The following is a 16,048-nucleotide window of genomic DNA, read 5'->3' as shown; positions in this document are numbered from 1 at the left end:
TATATATATATTTCTCTCTCCTGTCTCGAACCCCAGACTCATTTCTCTGGTCTCCAACACGCTACCATCTCTCAGCAGGTTATGCGCGTGCCACCCTTCTCCAGTTTGCTTCGAACCTTCTACACCTTTTCCACCTTCACTCGAACCAGGGCCACGTCACAACGTCAGTCAATCTACGGTGGTACACGAGCTCTGAAGTCTATGTCCACCATCCCATTTCTTGGTAGTTTATTTGGTTCGTCAAGCTCTGCCTCTAGCAAGATGTCTTATCCCGATCAGAGGAGCAACGACGAGTGGCGCGCCGTCCTCAACAAAGGTACGTTTATAGCATAGACTCAAGCCTGTCTTGCCCAAGACTCCTATATGCTCATACTTCTTTCAGAACAATTCCGTATTTTGAGAGAGAAGGGCACCGAAGCCCCCTTTTCTGGAAAGTACGACAAGCACATGCCAGAGTCTGGAGTCTACACCTGTGCTGGGTGTGAAGCCCCAATCTACAAGGCCAATCACAAGTTCAAGTCGGGCTGTGGCTGGCCTGCATACTTTGACAGCATCCCGGGTGCCGTTACACGCCATGAAGACAGCACTCTGGGCATGAGCAGAACTGAGATCGTCTGCTCCAACTGCGGCGGCCATCTTGGTCATGTATTTAAGGGAGAGGGCTACGCCACACCCACAGATGAGCGTCACTGTGTCAACAGCGTCAGTTTGAACTTCTCCCCCGAGGAAAAGGCGGTCGAGGGCGCCAAGGATGGAGAGAGCAAGGCTTGAAGGGAAAAGTTGGTTGATTCCGAGTTTAGTTACAACTTGGCGATATGAGATGCACACAATTGAATGAAATACAACATCACAACCGTTACTTAGATGCCTGACGCTGGAGTCGACTGGCATAGCGTCGCCTCTATGTCTAGTGATCCAGAGAGTTTAAAGTTTGGTTTTCCTCCCCAGGAACCATGGCCAAGTCATACCTATTTACTGGAAACGGAATACGGCGAACTGCAGCAGAAGCCAACATGAGGTTGGTTTACCTTCTTCAGAGTTTCAGTTGCACTGTCCACAACTTGGTCAGTGGCGCCCATAATTTAATGAGCAGATATGAGTAGTTATATGTTGAACGTAACTCGACGGCCATTGTCCCGTCTACGAAGCACATCACTATATTCCCATATAGGTGACTCAGCTCTTTTCTGCATGATATATAAATGGACTAACTAATTTTAAGTAGGTAATTAACTTCATTTGCACTGCAGACAAATAACGACTGTTTACAAATCACCTGGATCCTATGTTATTTCTATATATTTAACTGACCTTCGTCGGCTACTGGGTGGTACAATTCACTTCTTAAACTATAAAAATCCACAGTTGTAAAGTTATTGGGTGAGTAAAAGGCTATCAGAGCAATGCTAACTGTGCACGGTAGTGGGTGAGTGTTACGATGCCCTGCCCTGTCTGTCCATCATGCTGTCGCTAGACTCGGGGCTTTTAGTAGTATAACTCACCACTAACCACCAACTACAACGACTGCACTGCCGGCCTTTTGTTCCCCTGCTATAGGTAGCCAAACTCGTTCGAAGTATGATACAAAGTTGAGTTTGCTTGCACCTTTCTCCGAATGGGCTTGACTCACACTGCGGCGAGGCACCCGTACTGTTCTATTTTTCACGGTCCGTCGACAGGTTATATTCAAACCAATTCTCAGTCAGAGAAAACTTCTTGCACTTTTTCAGCACGAAACACCACTTCTTTCCTTGGCAGATACTTCTGTTTACCACCACTCAATACCATCTTGTTCGATCGCAGCAACTGAACCCTCGCCTTCTCTTGCCAAATCAACACTCTTCCGGGTTTCTTCTTCAATCAATACTTGCCAGTATCACAAAGTATCCTCACGCAAGCAAATCCCCAGGACACAGAAAGGCTCTCAAACATATCCTCTCTGCTTCTAAATCTGGCATTCATCTCCAAAAATACCCGCATGTGCTTGAGTCAATTTCCTGGCCACCCCTATATCATCACCAACTTGGTCTCCAGCCACTTTCCTACGGCACAACAGATAATCCATTGCCTATAATCATCATGTCGTTCTCTCGTTACAGCCTTCGGCCCACTGCCAGACGGGTGGCTGCTACCCGAGCTGCCAATGAACTTGGAACCCCGGCCAGCGAAGCTCGCCATGTGGTCCGCTCTGCTTCTGGACAACAACGCCAGCGTGAGAGGCCTTGCCGAATACGCGTCGTCGGTTATTGGTCACCTGAGAACAGAGCCGCCAGAATAGAAGAGCTTCACCAACCGGAAGCGGCGGTAAACTACCGTCTGATTATCCAAACCCGGGCCCTTGAGAACCCTGACCGGCCCCGGGTCCAGGTTATACGTCCTCCAGCGGCCGCCCCCCCTCCTGATGTTGTCGTGAAGCAAGAACAGCAAGATCTGCAACAAGATCTGCAACAACAGCAGCAGCCGCAGCAGCAGCAGCAGCAACTACCACAACTTCCAGACCAGGAGCAAGTACAGGATATACAACAGCTGGAGCAACATCATTTCAGATGCCAGAGGCATCTCTACAGCATCCGATACCGGCCTCACCTGCGTCTGCACTCCATCCACGACAATCAAAAGGGCCAGTACGTCTACCACCAGCAGAGGGACGCCCATCGGACTATCTACAGCACGTGGCTCGGCCCCCATTGCATCTCACTGTACGACTTCGACCTCACGGGGTGCATCTGGGAGAGCCCGGGTGTATTCGACTTCATCCGGCGGGTCAAGGATACAACGGACCTGCCGCTGATCCTCCAGGGTCTCATTGACGGCCAACACGTCTCAACTTATGATTGCAGGACCCGTCAGCATACCTGGAAGGCCGCAGGCTTTGACTAAAGCCATCCAAAAAGAAATTGTGTCAGTTTATACTGTTGCCACGATATTACAATGCGGCACGACACGGCCCAACAAAAAACAAGAAGGCAACAAGTTTCTAATCCATCGCCTCAGGAATGGTACTCGAACTTTTGCTGTTAGCAATCCAACTGAATTCAAACACAACGTTGGGTTTTCGATTTCTTATATCAAAGCTCTCCATGAGACATTGGAAGAGTGTAGAAGGAGTGGAGGCGGATTGACGAATAAATGAATTTTATGGGTAATGAATGATGTGAGAATCGCTCGTTGGTATAACAGCGAGGGGATAAGGTAGGTAGTGATACCTCTGGTGTACGAAGTACTTGACCCTACACTGACTAGCCGTTCAGTTCCTTGTCCTGTGCACTGGAAGCACTTCTATATGCTGTATATAAGTAAGTATAAGTAACTAGCAGGTGCCGCAGTGCCCGTGGCTGTCCAGTGGCACAGTTGAAGTCACTTATTTATTCTGTACCTACCTGTCTGCATTTTCTTCTTCATCCTGTCTACTTCACAACCTGGAAGACATAACAATATTGCATCATGAACCAGGTCAGGAGGGGATGCAAAGGTTCGTCATCTTCATGCCACCACGTCTTCAACTAGGTACATGGAAATCTATATCCTTGGTGTGGGACTCGGTGTCGGAGAAACCTAATGTCGGTGGTGGTTTGGAAAAACGTATAAATAAGTCGGAACCTGGGAAATTTGATTTGGGGGGTCAGCCGAAGCCGCACCCCAAGGTGGTTGGAAGGGATCATTGCAATAATAATAATCATCTACCAGGACCTCCCTCAATGACACCCATTGAGTGTATGCCTGGCATCATACAGTCTCAAATTTCCGCACACCACCTACCTTTGTTCGTCAGAACTGGGTGATTCCAGCAGATCAAAGGGCAGACGTGGAAAGGGCCTCGTCGGCGATCGTGGCCTAGAAGCAGGCACCTGTTGGGGGAATTGGTTGCAAAAGCCGTATTTGAAGGTCGATGATGACGAAGCAATCGAGGTCCTGTTCCGAGAGTCGAGGCACGTCGAAAGGCTGACCGACCAAGACGGATCGAGCTTAGCTGAGATCTTGAGAAGCATGGCCAAAGGAGAGGAAAGGCACAAGTGTGATCGCGAGGGCATAGCGTGCCAGCATGAAGACGAGAGAGGGAAGGGAGAAGCTGAGTCTTTTTGGCGTGGACCAGAGCAGGGTAGTGTGTGTCGAGACGAAGACGAGAGAGTCTGGTGACGATGGGAACCAGAGCAGGGCATGAGACAACGATGAACGAAAAGGAGGACGGTGTTGGACGTGAGTAAGTTGTTGGACAGTTGGAAGATGCGGTATGGAAGACTTGAAAGGCAAGAGAAGAAGAGAGGAGAGAAGAGAAGAGAAGAGATTATGGACGTTGGTGATGAAATGGTGGTGTTGCGAATGAAGATGGCAAGATATGGGTAAAGCAACGCGTCGAGGATGGGGAGAGAAGGGGACTATTTATACGATTTCCGTCCCCGTCTGCTCCTCCAGTTGACATGTGCAAATGCCCTCTGCTTCATCACGATGTCACGATGGTTGACATAGTTCCTACCAGCGATGGGAAGAGCAGCAAGTGCGCCGCCGACCATCTCACCTCGCCCACCTTCCTTCTCTGCCGAAGAAGTTCCCAGACGGGCTCTGCAACAACTACGTGATTCTCACAACATCCGGCCTAAGGAATCTTTGGAGTACCACAGGGGATAGAGGGAGCGTATGGACGATGCAGCCCGCTTATCGTCTATGCGCGACCTCCCATCCCCGCGCCCGCGCGATAGAACTTAGGTAAAGACACTGCCCCTACCTACTAGTATATATTAACGATATGCTTTTGAGCGACGAAGAAGCATCGAGTACAACTGGCTAGTAGGGGTATAGGGCTGCGTAATACCTAATCGGGAAAGGGGGCTAAACCCGGGAGGTACGACAGCGCTTTCTCGATTACAAATAATGTATAATGTTGATTGTCTCTGCTTTGCTAACTTAAAACACAAATATTGTATCCAGTTCAGATCTATCCAGACTTCGTCTTGGGTCTTGGGTCTTGCAATCAAAGACTTCGCCATGCATACATGTGTTCTCCATACCAGCCGGAAGGTGCCGAAAATAGGGATAGAAGGTTGGACCGAAGAAACTGCCATGTATTTCCAATCAGGGTCTACGTCTAAGTGGGCGGTGTCCATTCTCAGAGGTGGTGGTGCGTCGCAGTTCCCGTCTTGGGGGCGTAAATCGCGCTTCATAATACACACTGCAGACTACGATAGGCGTAGCACCAATGATTGCTGTGTCTGGCGCCCCTTGCAGCTTGGTAGTTAGCTCATCATAATCGCAAGGTCTACCCGATAGGCCAGTGACAATTAGGCTTGAAATTCAACCGCCACCACCTCTCAGACTCGCTCATCTCCCGTTGTCGGGACCCTGCGTCAGAGCGGTTTCTGCCCATACGTCGTCATGCTAGATCTACCGTCAGTCCTACGCTCCCCTTGGGCACCGCAGCGTATTCGAAGCTTACAGTATGATAAACGGGTGATGACTCGTATCCGGCAATTCCTTGTGAAAATCGCTTATGATGGCATCACAGTCCTTTTCCGGCCACTTCAGAGCCCCTCCCAACACTGTGCTAGTAACCGTATCGACCACGGACAGGATGTTTTCGGTCATCATGGACCCGATCTTCTGCAGCCGCTCGCTCGGCGGCCATGTGTTCAGGGGAACCGGATACCGCCTGACTTGGAGGTTTACGCACCCACGCGCCGTCATAAGTGGCTGCCACTTGAAGGGGAAGTACAGCGAGCCACCCATCTCGCTCACGCCTGCCCCCGCAGTCAGCCATCGAAAGGTTCCAACATGTGACGGAAAATACCAAGATATATCTTTACCTTTTTCGATGGCACGAAACCATTGCTCACAACGCGTCCCTTCTGTCGAGCGGTCGGCAGACTGAAGCCTCATCACCCAGTTCGTGCATTCTATCCAGCCGCCAGGGCTCAGATGGTTCCACATGGAGTCGAAGACGGCCTCCCTTGTTTTGGGTGGGAAGTCGGGCACACCTCGAGCATGAATATAGTCAAACTTGGTTTCGAAGGGCCAAGGCTTGGTAATATCCACCGTCTCAAAGGAGCAATTAGGGAGTGTGAATGGTGGTACCACAGGCTCGACGTCGATACCCACGATCTGACAGGCTGGGTTCTTGGTACCTACGCGTGTCACAGCGATGTTAGCGATGGCAAGAAACCGGTTATCAAATCACACAGGGCGCTTGCCAAACTCCTGCAGCGAGTCAGCAAAACGGGGCTTCTCTCAGTATTGTGCAGCAAGGTACCGACCAGTGCCCATAACCCACTAGCTGTGCCCACATCAAGCACTTTTGCTGGCTTGGGAAAGGGGCACAACTGAAGCTTCCCATCCCACACGTCAGCAATCGCCCGGTGTTGCAAGGCTATGGGTGGTTAACTTTCTCGTTCTCAAGCCCGCATCAAAGATAAGCGAATCTTCCCACCATTTATATATCTTTGCCGCTACCGAGAGGACAAACATCAGCATACGATGTATATGTTTTGGACAATGAGGCCACAACTGACTGCTTGGTCGTCTGGGAACGTCTCCTGGTAATAACCTGGATATGTGGTGGTGGTCTCTGGGGTGGATTGACCAACGGCGCTGATAATATTCCGGATGATATTGGCCCTGCGGCCCGAACTTCTGGCCACGATCAGCATCAAGAACGTAGCAGAGTCCGACCTGTGACATATAAATGCCATAGTGCAAGTGCGCTTACCTCCTCTTGCCGACTCGAGGCGCACTGAGGGCCTCATCCGAGTCGCTCCCGTCATTTCTCAACAAGGGCCAAAACTCGCTTGAGGCAACCGACCCAGATGACTTCGATATCTGGCTGTCCTTGAAGGTAGGGGGTACCTTGCGTTAGCCGCTAAATTAGCGAGAAGGGTGGGATGAAGGGAAATCATGCGTCGGACAAACATACTGCATATTCGTTACCAGACGCGGAAGCCATGGAATGGTCCGAATATGATGTGCGAGATTTGTTGTAATTGTAATTCATGGCTGCCGCCGCCGCTGCCGCCGCTCCTCGGCCTCCTTGCTCCATTCTGAACCGACTAATGGCCTTGATGAACCGGCCGGATGGGGATTTCGGAAGGTAAGGAGGATGTGGTAAGTGGAGCCCAGGGCTGGTGCCGGTAAGTCGTCGGAACTTGGGGTAAAAAAGAAAAGGCAAGCTTGGCTCAAGAATGCGGATGGCGGAGAGGGGTGATGGATGGACCATCATCTTTGTCTCCTGCGTCTCTCGTCAAACGCGGGGAGGATGAATCCGCTCGTTCCTGTACGCTGACGGCGCAAGGGGTGGCGCATGGGTGGGAGGATGGTAAGCTGCGCATGCAGCAGCAGCAAACAGGAGAAGTCGTACGCAGCGCCTTTCTTTCCGACTCGCCGGCATTCTGGCACGGTGAGTCGAGCGGTTAAGTCGGACTCGGTGTAGCGCAGCCAGCCCCTCGATCCAACGGCGAAGACGGTAATGGCAACATGCGGTTGGCTCTCAGCTTGCAGGCAGCTAGCAGTTGGGTGACCCGACAGGGGGCAGGCATGGAGCCCATGCACGCGAAAGGCGAAGGGAGACGGGGAAATCGGGGGATTCTCTGGAGACCGGCCTTGGCACATCCACCTTCTTTCACATACGAGCCAGGGGGGGTATACATCGCATGCAATAACGCACCAAACTTGTCTAGTCGATAGCAGACTCGCACCTCCTCATATCACACGAGGACCATTCTAGAGATTAAAAAGTATGTATATTGCCAAAGGCCAAACGCATGTCTTCGCTGCAGTTACGCTACGAAATAGTAACAGGTATCGTGTGCAAAGTTGTATCCCAAGATAATTCAACTCCAATCTGCCAACGCCGATCGCCAACTTTCCCAATTCCTCTATTCATGAGTCGTTGCAACACACGGATCAACCCCGGAGATGCGGATTGAAAAAGGGAAAGGAAAACAAAGACAAACAGAAAAGAGCAAGTTTTCTACCCAACCCAAATCTTGCGCCACTGGTAGGAAGAAAACACAATTAGCACGGGGATTGCGCTCGCTCCTTCTGCGCCTTTTCTTTCGCCTCCTCTCTGGCCATGCGCTCCGCTCTCCAGCGCTGCCCAAAGTGCCACTCGAGCGCGAGCAAGGGCGTCATGAGGGCCGTGAGGATGCCGAATATCAAAAAGCTGGGGCCTTGGCCGACGCCCTCGATGAGACGCTGGACGACGGCGACACCCGTGGCGCCAACGAGGCAACGCACGAGGTTGTTGACGGCGGTGGCGCTGGCCGCGGCATGCGGGAACATGTCGAGCATGAGCGTGGTGTTGGCCGCGAGCACCGACATGGCGCAGAAGGAGATGATGAACTGGAGCACCAGCACCGCGGGCAGGCTCTTGAGCGCGATGGCGTAACCGTAGATGCAGACGGTCGCGATGAAGATGGGCGTCACGAACCATGTCGTCTGCAGGCGCGCGTGCTCCAAGGGGAAATCCCTCAGCAGCCTCGTTTTCAGTGATAGACCCTCGGGAATGTGGTGCTCGCGCCGGTACTTGGCATCGTAGCGCTTGTAGTACATGTCTAGCGCCTTGCCGGTGGTATAAGACCCGAGGACGATGCCCGCACCGTTGGCCAGGAATGAGGCGGCGACCTGCAGTTGGCTCATGCCAAAAGTGTCCTTGAACATGGCCGTGGCGGAGGCCGTCACCATGGAGTGGATAGTGTAGGGAGCGGCCCCAAAAAGCAGGTTCACGAGAACATCCTTCTCGCCGAGCATCTTGACCGGCTCCAACACGAGCTTGCCGATGTTTACGGGCTGCATTTCAGGGCGCCGGCGGCCGTCATCGACGTAGGGCTGGTCTTTGATCGAGTACCATAGGGGCTTGTGGATGCCATGCAGCCGGATACTACCGTCGCCAGCGATGGATCGCAGTGTCTCGGGCAAAAAAACGATGATGGCAGCGAGCGTAATGGAGCCCATTATCAAGAGCGCCCAGAAGATAGAATGCCACCGCAGCCACTGGGTGAGGAGGGCGCCAATGACAGGACCTAATGCCTGGCCGAGTTGCCGCACTACAACGACGTTAGTATTTGAAACAACAACACCTCTTCCGAACAATGACGGGAGGATGCTGCTTACTGCCACTGAAGATGCCGATGAAGCCACCAATTTCGGCTCTCGAAGTAAAATCATTGATTGCACCCGAGCCTGCAGACCATGATGGTGAGTACTGGTGCGTCAATCCATGTATAGTTCTTCCCATAATGGCATACCTATAGGGATGGTGGCAGCGCTTCCTACGGCTTGAAGTGCGCGCCATCCCATCAAACTGGCATAGCTATCGGAAGTGGCCAGACCGATGTTTGCCACGAGAAAGACGACAAAGGTGCCAATAAATGTGATTCGTCGCCCTCTGGCGTCGGCCAGCGGCGCCCAAAAGCTGGGGGCGATGCCTTGCAAGTACATGAAGATGGTAATGCTCAGATGCACTTTGTCTAGGCTGACATGGAGATCCTGCACAACTAGTCAGCCCACTCTCCCTTATGATCCGTGTTCATGATTGCCAAGTCAGGACAGCATGGCTTACACTAGATATGGCCTTGGTCGAAGGGAAGTAGATACTGCTGGCCAGTGGGGAGAAGAGCGCAGCGCAGGATATCAGAAAAAGCATCCACTTCTTAGCGGTTTTGCTGAAGCGATGGGGAGCATCTTGGGAAGCATCTTGAGGGGCAGTTTGAGACGTAACCACCTCTTCCTGTGTTATGGGTGCGGGAGCCTTCTCGTCCATGTCTTCAGAACCTGATCCGCCAAGCGTTATCGAAGATCTCCTGGTATTGGACGGGATCTCGGACTCAGTGGGGGGTCGGTTCCCGGGCAGCCGGCCGGTGTTGGTGGATGTTTCTTGCGATTTTGAACCCATTGGAGGGTGTTGTGTGGACTATTCAGGTGATAAGTTCAGGGCGTGAAGACACAGGAGAATGGAGGAATGACAGAAAACATCGGTAGAATGGGAAGAATCCGAAGTTATATTGTACTTGGACATGAGTTCTCGACTCCAGGACGTCTTCTAGTCCGCGGAACGCGTCACCACCTCGAGCCCTATGATGGTAAGACGAGCGGCCCTGCAGCCTTTTGCGCATTTTTGGGTCTTGGCGATGGCGAAGGGCTGGACAAGGGCAATTTTCGATCGAAATCGCTCGACTATAGATTCATGACGAAACACGCCAGACCCACCACCTCCTGGCCTTCTAGCCTCCGGGACTCATTGACATCGGACGTCTAATTTGTGGGCAGGTTGCTATCTTTGTCACATAGGGTTCAAGCCTCGGTGGCTCGATTCACTCGGGAGACCTTGAGGGATACCAGCTCAATGACGTGGTCTGCCGTTGCGTGGCATGTATCTCACGGCTGCTGCTCGGGTTTGCCGTGGAGATGCACAAGGTCGCACAGCGGGCTGCAGTAGGTGAAACAGACACAGGAACTCGCTCAGATCCGATTCGTGTAATAACTTTGACCATCCGCACCTTGGCCGCGACGGCATCTGTTCAGCCGCCCACCGAGTTAGCATTTGCTGGAAACATGAGGTCTTCGCCAGCAGATTGGATGTGTTCCATGTTTCCTGAAACAGGTTTTAGGCACAGAAACACCAAAGTTTGGCTCGAATGGAAGGCGCAGCTGCAAGGTAACTAACTTTAAGGGGATCGGGCGAGTCCGAATGGGCTCGCCGACTAGGCTGGACTCTATTAGTCGGGAGGATCTGGACATCCCGTGTGTCCATCTGGCGGCGAGGGAGCACAGACTGACTGACCGAAAGACGGGATGAACGTCTTCCAGCATGACAACGCGTCTATTTACGTCTAGTCAGATGCTCGGTGTGGTCGAAACAATTTGGGTTTGAAAGTTTTCCAGAATCAGAACATTTCTCCTTGGTCGCCGTGCCATGGCCAAACCATCCGAACTGCATACGCACATCACTTCGGCTTGTCTTATACGGCTAGCCAGCCACGCAGGAACACCGGCCTGGAGCGGGACTGTGAAACCTTGCCGTGTTTGGGAGAGTAAGTATGTCGCCTCGTCCTGGCGCATTTGAGCGGGATTCCAAACACAAGCAAAGGGGTGCTGGAGGTATATGGGAAGAAGAAGCCCGAGCCGACCTTACGTGGCCCATGGCCCATCAATGTTCTTGTCGTTCCCGAAAGGTCCTGGTCACCACAGTGGCAGAAGCCACGCCACTCCGAAAAGAGGCCGAGGCCCATGTGAAGTCCTGCCCGGCGCCCCAGACCGGCGCCGCATTCTCGAGTCTAGCAAAGCCACTTACTTCCTTGAATGCGTGACGTCGGGATGTGGCGTTTCTCTCACAGCGCTCGGCAACTACTGGCGGCATGGCTCATCAGTTTCCCATTTCTCCTGCCCATCACATTACTTCCTGCAAGTTGGTCGATCGCCCATTTGTTATTAGACGGCTTCTGTCCCTCTGGCTAATCACCTCAACATCCCCACCCGGACGGCGGCACCTGCCCATCCTCCCTGGTTCTCAATCATCTGTGGTCTCGTGTGTGTTGCTGCATTCAACCAGCCATCTCATAAAATACATTGTTCGGGTCATAGGGGTACTTGTTGATGACGCTGTCGCCCGAGTACCCCATCAGCGTCGACTCGCAGACGGGTTCGCGTCCAGCCTTGCTCAGGCTCGTCACCTGGCCTTGGTCATAGTTGACGCGAATCTGGCTGCGGGACCGGATTGACTGGTCGCCGTCGAAGTAGTTGGATGGCGCAAATCTGATGCTGGCCTGTGCCGCCGTCATGACTGTGTTGGGAAGATCTCCCGTGTGCGGGATGTGACTTGGCAGAGGTGAGTAACCTTTTCCCCTGGTGGCTGGCAAGGGACGCCAGGAGGGAGAGAGGGAGAAAAGAAAAACGAAACTTACTGCATCCCAAGGTTCACCCAGAGAACTATGTCCTCCTGCTCTAACGACTCGCCGTCGAAGAACTCGGCGAAGTTGATGGGAGGGTTGCGTGTGTCTTGGTTCCCGTACGGATGCGTGGCCCGTGGTTCCGTATCTTTGGCACGCGAGATGGAAACGTCGTATCTAAGGGGTTGGCGTTTAGGTTAGTCCAATCTGTCAATACCGTTCTTGAAGCTCGTATTGAACCAGATGGCTGGGTTTTCCCAGACTCCATCGTGTGCGCGTGCAGCTGAATCAGGAGAGTTTCGAACTTACTCGGCGAAATGTGTCGTGCTCCTCGTGACCGTCGAGTTTATAATAGACAGATGGGACCCCGGAGTACTTGGCAGAACGCGCCAGCCCCTGTATTCACCCCACTCGTTCTTCTGGTCCTTGTTAACGACGATGACCTGCCCTTGGCCGTTGGGTTCCCAGTTGAAGCGGCCTTCATCCTCGTTGCCGATAAACGTGCGCTCAAGCTCCATGGTGTTGACGACCTCGCCGTCGGACCACGGGTAGGTGCGGGAGACGGGCTTGTTCTTCACCAACTGAACCGTGTTGGCCGTGCCAAGAACGTCAAGATCGGCCTTGAAGTTGAGCACGTGGTCATGCATGGCACCGTTGAGGCCCTTGTGGATCTTGTACCCGAACCCCTCGTTGTGCGCCGCGAAAGCGCCCGAGATGTACCCCGAGGCCTTCACGTCTACTGAGATGCCGCCGTCCAGGGCAAACGTGTAGGAGAAGGTGTAGTCGTAGTTTCCCACCGTCGCAACGGCACGGACGACGAACTCGACGTTTTTGGACACGGTCACCGAGGTCTTGGTCGCGTGCCGCTGGATGGGCGCGTCGGCGTCGAACTCGAACAGGCAGATGCTGTCGGTGTGCGTGTACGTCTTCTCCTCGCTATAGTACGACGTGTTCAAGTAGGTTGCGTACTTTGGGCAGTCATAGCCTTTGACCAGCTCGTACGTGTTAGTGCCAAAGCCATAGTAACTGTCGAGGTAGGCGATGTGTGACGACCAGGGGTCGCTGCCGGCGTAATGGGCGAGCGCTTCCTGCAGTCCCAGTTCGTACATGATGCGCTCGCCCTTGTAACTAATGTCGTAAAAGGCCAGGCCTGTGTCCCGGGTGAAACCTAGGTAGAAACTAAAGTCCATCCATTCTACGTACTGCCTATCCACGTCGACCTTGTGGCGGGGAGGGCCCGCGGCGACAGCCATCGGTGGCGGGGTGTCGTCGCCAGGGTACGGGTCCCCTTGGCGCTCTGTCCAAGCCCATTGGCCATCGGGGTCCCGGCCGATCTTCTCGAAGCCGGGGGTGAAGTAGGCGGTGCGGAAGGCTTCGGTGGTCTCGTAGAAGACGCCGTTATAGTACCAGCCTTCGACCTTCCACTTGCTGGGGTCACGGCCCGTCACGTCCGACTTGACGTAGAGGCCTGCCGTGTTGATACTGGCAGTGTTGAACAGGCCGCTTGGGCCGCGGACCACACTGTACCAACGCTTAACGGTGCCATCTTCGCCTTGCCATACGGGGTCGGTGAAAACGAGTCCCAAAGTATCGTTCTCGTACCCGCTCAGCGTACCATTCCACAGGTCCAGTGCGATATCCTCGATCGAGCGACCAATCGGATACAGCCAGGACTCAAAAGCATTCAAGACATCGGCGTCTAGGCTGCGGCACTTGCCCTCAGTCTTACGGGTGAAGGGGTACTCGAGCGGGTAGTACTTTGCCGTGGCATCGTCGATCGGCAAAGGCCCGACCAGGATATCCTGGTATGTCGGGGTCTCCGAAGCACGATTGCTGAGCAGCACGTGGGCGTAGCGTGCCGGGGCGGGAGCGGTCCCGTCCAGATACGGCAGCACAGCTGTTTTGTTTGGCATCATGGACTCTACAAGGATCCTGTCCATCCATCAGATATCAGTGGGACGTGAGAGCCTGGATCAGGTAGACTTACACGCTGTTATGCCAAGTCCCATTAGTGCCAGTAATCGTAGGAATGGTCAAGTTGAGCTCAGCCTGCTGGGCAAGCCAACTGATGACGGCGGCCGTGTCGGGGCCTGAGATGGGAGCCCACACATTCTCTTTGGGTGCGGTCGTTTTCGGAGCCTGCGAGGAACACAACTGGGGTGTTGTTGTGTGGTTGAGGGCGCCGTACTGTCTGCCCGTAAGCCTCCTGTTCTCCAACCGGGAGGGACCAGCGGGCCGAGAAGGAGAGACGGCGACGCAAAACTGGCCCAGAAGGGCAACGTAAAGAAACTTGGGTAGCATCTTTACTGCAGCACGAGGCAAAGGCTTGGCTCAGAGGATTGCAGTGGCTTGGCCTGACATTACGAGTCAGACTGCATGCTGGGGTGACATTGACGGGTACTTATACGCATAGTGTTCGCAGCGAGATCCGATCCTCGTCCATCTCTTCATGCATTATCCGGGATCCTGCATAGACTATCTTACGTCCTTTCGTATAAACCCAAGCCATGGTGCCAATGCAAACACATCTACTTGCAGCATATGACGAGTGCTTTTCAGCTCGGCTCGTCTTGCGGCGTGAGCTGAGGAGCTCCTGCAGCAGAACCGGGGCTCGATTGGAGCGCGGAAATCGTGCCGGCGTTTTATTGGCAAAACATATGGGGAAGAAGCAGAACGGCAGGGGATTTGGCCGGTTCCGCTTGCCTGATAACGGCGTAGCCCACTAGTTCAAAGCAGAAGAATATGAAGGACTTTGATAGACAGGGCTATCGAGAGATGGCCCGTGAGCCTCTATAAACGCTATATCGGGAGCCCATACAGCCGCTATAACGGGAAAGAGCCGAGATAGCCGAGACCAACACAGTCAGCTATTGCAAATAGCAAATTTACACAACTACCAATCTACGTGCTTTTATTGTTTGCTCTGTTGTCAAGACAGGCAGTTCGCGCCTCAATGCAATATATCGACACGTTTGCTAAGCGCAGCGCGGTGAAGCCGGAGCCGATGATATGTCTGGCCCGCCGGGGATGCCAAGAACAAGACGTCCGGCCGTCCTTGAGTGCCGGCCCGGAATGCAACCACAAGTACTCTTTGGCTAGCCCCGTAGGATGTGAGACAAGGAGAGGCAGGGGTTGTTACAACCCTGCCAATGGCTACAGGGTTGTGTATTTTACGACAGGCGATCTACCGTGATAGGTTATTCTAGCGACGGCCAGAGGCTTGGGGGAATATTACGGCCTACGGGCATGCCGTGGCGGTGACAGGAACTATTACGAAGGTGGCTGCGATCAAAAGTTTCAAGTCGGAGAAACACGTTTCAACACTTCCACCAGGAAAGAAAACGAACGGAAATATAGCCGTGTCCTACAGGGATAGTATTGCATGTTTGGAATAGACTTGCTAATCCAGGGACGAACCTTATCACAGGCCTATCTATACGCATATGACCCTGTCCAGACCCCATATTGGAAGCTGTTTATTGTGATTATAAGTACTGCAGTTCAGGTTTGCTATCAACTCATGATGATATTATAATGCGGGAGAATAGCGTGAACAAGCCATTAATCAACACCAAGGCGTGTCGATATGAAATGTGACACTCCGAGATATCTCCTCCTAGCTGGAGCCCCAAACATTAGCACAGACTGACGCCAGTCTGCCACTCGGACAAAACAAAAGGTTATTTTCACGACAGCCTTCCTAAACTGCTGTCATCCCACAAATGTGAAACCCACGCGGCAAGACAGGGGGAAGTATAACCGTTTCTCCCTGAAGCGTGTCCACTGGCGAACACGCAGCAAACGTAGTGCGCAACAAACATCGTCGCCTGGAGGAGGAGGAGGACGGTATAAGAAGCCTCAAGCCACTTGGTTTAAGTGGATGTGGCTCTTCATTATTCCATACAGTATCCGTCCTTCGTATCGCGTCTTCTTGCCCTCTCTGTCTTGCCCACTATTGTCTAGCTGGCTGTTGACAACACTCTGCGGCCCATATCCTTCCCTGCTATCCTTCTTTATTCATTTACACCGCTGTCGCTCTAGTACTTGAAACGATATCGCTAGTATTCTGCTATAATGCATTGCTACACCCTCCTGGTCTCCTCCGCGCTGGTCGCCTTCAGCTTCGCTTCCCCGGTGCCGCAAGCAGCTACTGCTGCGTAGGGATCCCCCCACTCCCC

At 53.1% G+C, this 16,048-nt stretch overlaps 5 protein-coding genes across 5 annotated transcripts; 2 read left to right on the top strand and 3 right to left on the bottom strand.

Moving 5' to 3' along the window:
• Nucleotides 1-81: 81 nt before the first annotated feature.
• Nucleotides 82-771, top strand: PG998_014078 (uncharacterized protein; the record flags this gene model as incomplete). The annotated part of the gene is made up of 2 exons (XM_066880894.1): nucleotides 82-316; nucleotides 383-771. 2 exons carry the CDS (start codon nucleotides 82-84, stop codon nucleotides 769-771), a joined length of 624 nt encoding a protein of 207 aa, XP_066725033.1.
• Nucleotides 772-2,079: 1,308 nt separating this feature from the next.
• Nucleotides 2,080-2,880, top strand: PG998_014077 (uncharacterized protein; the record flags this gene model as incomplete). The annotated part of the gene is made up of 1 exon (XM_066880893.1): nucleotides 2,080-2,880. The coding sequence occupies one exon, from the start codon at nucleotides 2,080-2,082 to the stop codon at nucleotides 2,878-2,880; it is 801 nt and encodes a 266-aa protein (XP_066725032.1).
• A 2,547-nt stretch (nucleotides 2,881-5,427) lies between these two features.
• On the bottom strand, nucleotides 5,428-7,024 carry PG998_014076 (uncharacterized protein; the record flags this gene model as incomplete). The annotated part of the gene is made up of 5 exons (XM_066880892.1): nucleotides 5,428-6,116; nucleotides 6,242-6,358; nucleotides 6,572-6,660; nucleotides 6,698-6,807; nucleotides 6,902-7,024. 5 exons carry the CDS (start codon nucleotides 7,022-7,024, stop codon nucleotides 5,428-5,430), a joined length of 1,128 nt encoding a protein of 375 aa, XP_066725031.1.
• A 974-nt stretch (nucleotides 7,025-7,998) lies between these two features.
• PG998_014075 (citrate exporter protein) lies at nucleotides 7,999-9,745 on the bottom strand (the record flags this gene model as incomplete). Its single annotated transcript, XM_066880891.1, has 4 exons — nucleotides 7,999-9,029; nucleotides 9,097-9,165; nucleotides 9,231-9,471; nucleotides 9,545-9,745. 4 exons carry the CDS (start codon nucleotides 9,743-9,745, stop codon nucleotides 7,999-8,001), a joined length of 1,542 nt encoding a protein of 513 aa, XP_066725030.1.
• Nucleotides 9,746-11,525: 1,780 nt separating this feature from the next.
• On the bottom strand, nucleotides 11,526-14,171 carry PG998_014074 (membrane copper amine oxidase; the record flags this gene model as incomplete). Its single annotated transcript, XM_066880890.1, has 4 exons — nucleotides 11,526-11,799; nucleotides 11,886-12,047; nucleotides 12,180-13,802; nucleotides 13,858-14,171. The coding sequence occupies 4 exons, from the start codon at nucleotides 14,169-14,171 to the stop codon at nucleotides 11,526-11,528; spliced, it is 2,373 nt and encodes a 790-aa protein (XP_066725029.1).
• Between the last annotated feature and the right edge of the window lie 1,877 nt (nucleotides 14,172-16,048).

The sequence above is a fragment of the Apiospora kogelbergensis genome (assembly GCF_038363985.1).
Source record: "Apiospora kogelbergensis strain CBS 113332 chromosome Unknown utg000009l_segment0_segment0, whole genome shotgun sequence".
Taxonomy (NCBI): Eukaryota; Fungi; Ascomycota; class Sordariomycetes; order Amphisphaeriales; family Apiosporaceae; genus Apiospora; species Apiospora kogelbergensis.
This window is presented reverse-complemented; position numbering and strand designations above follow the sequence as displayed.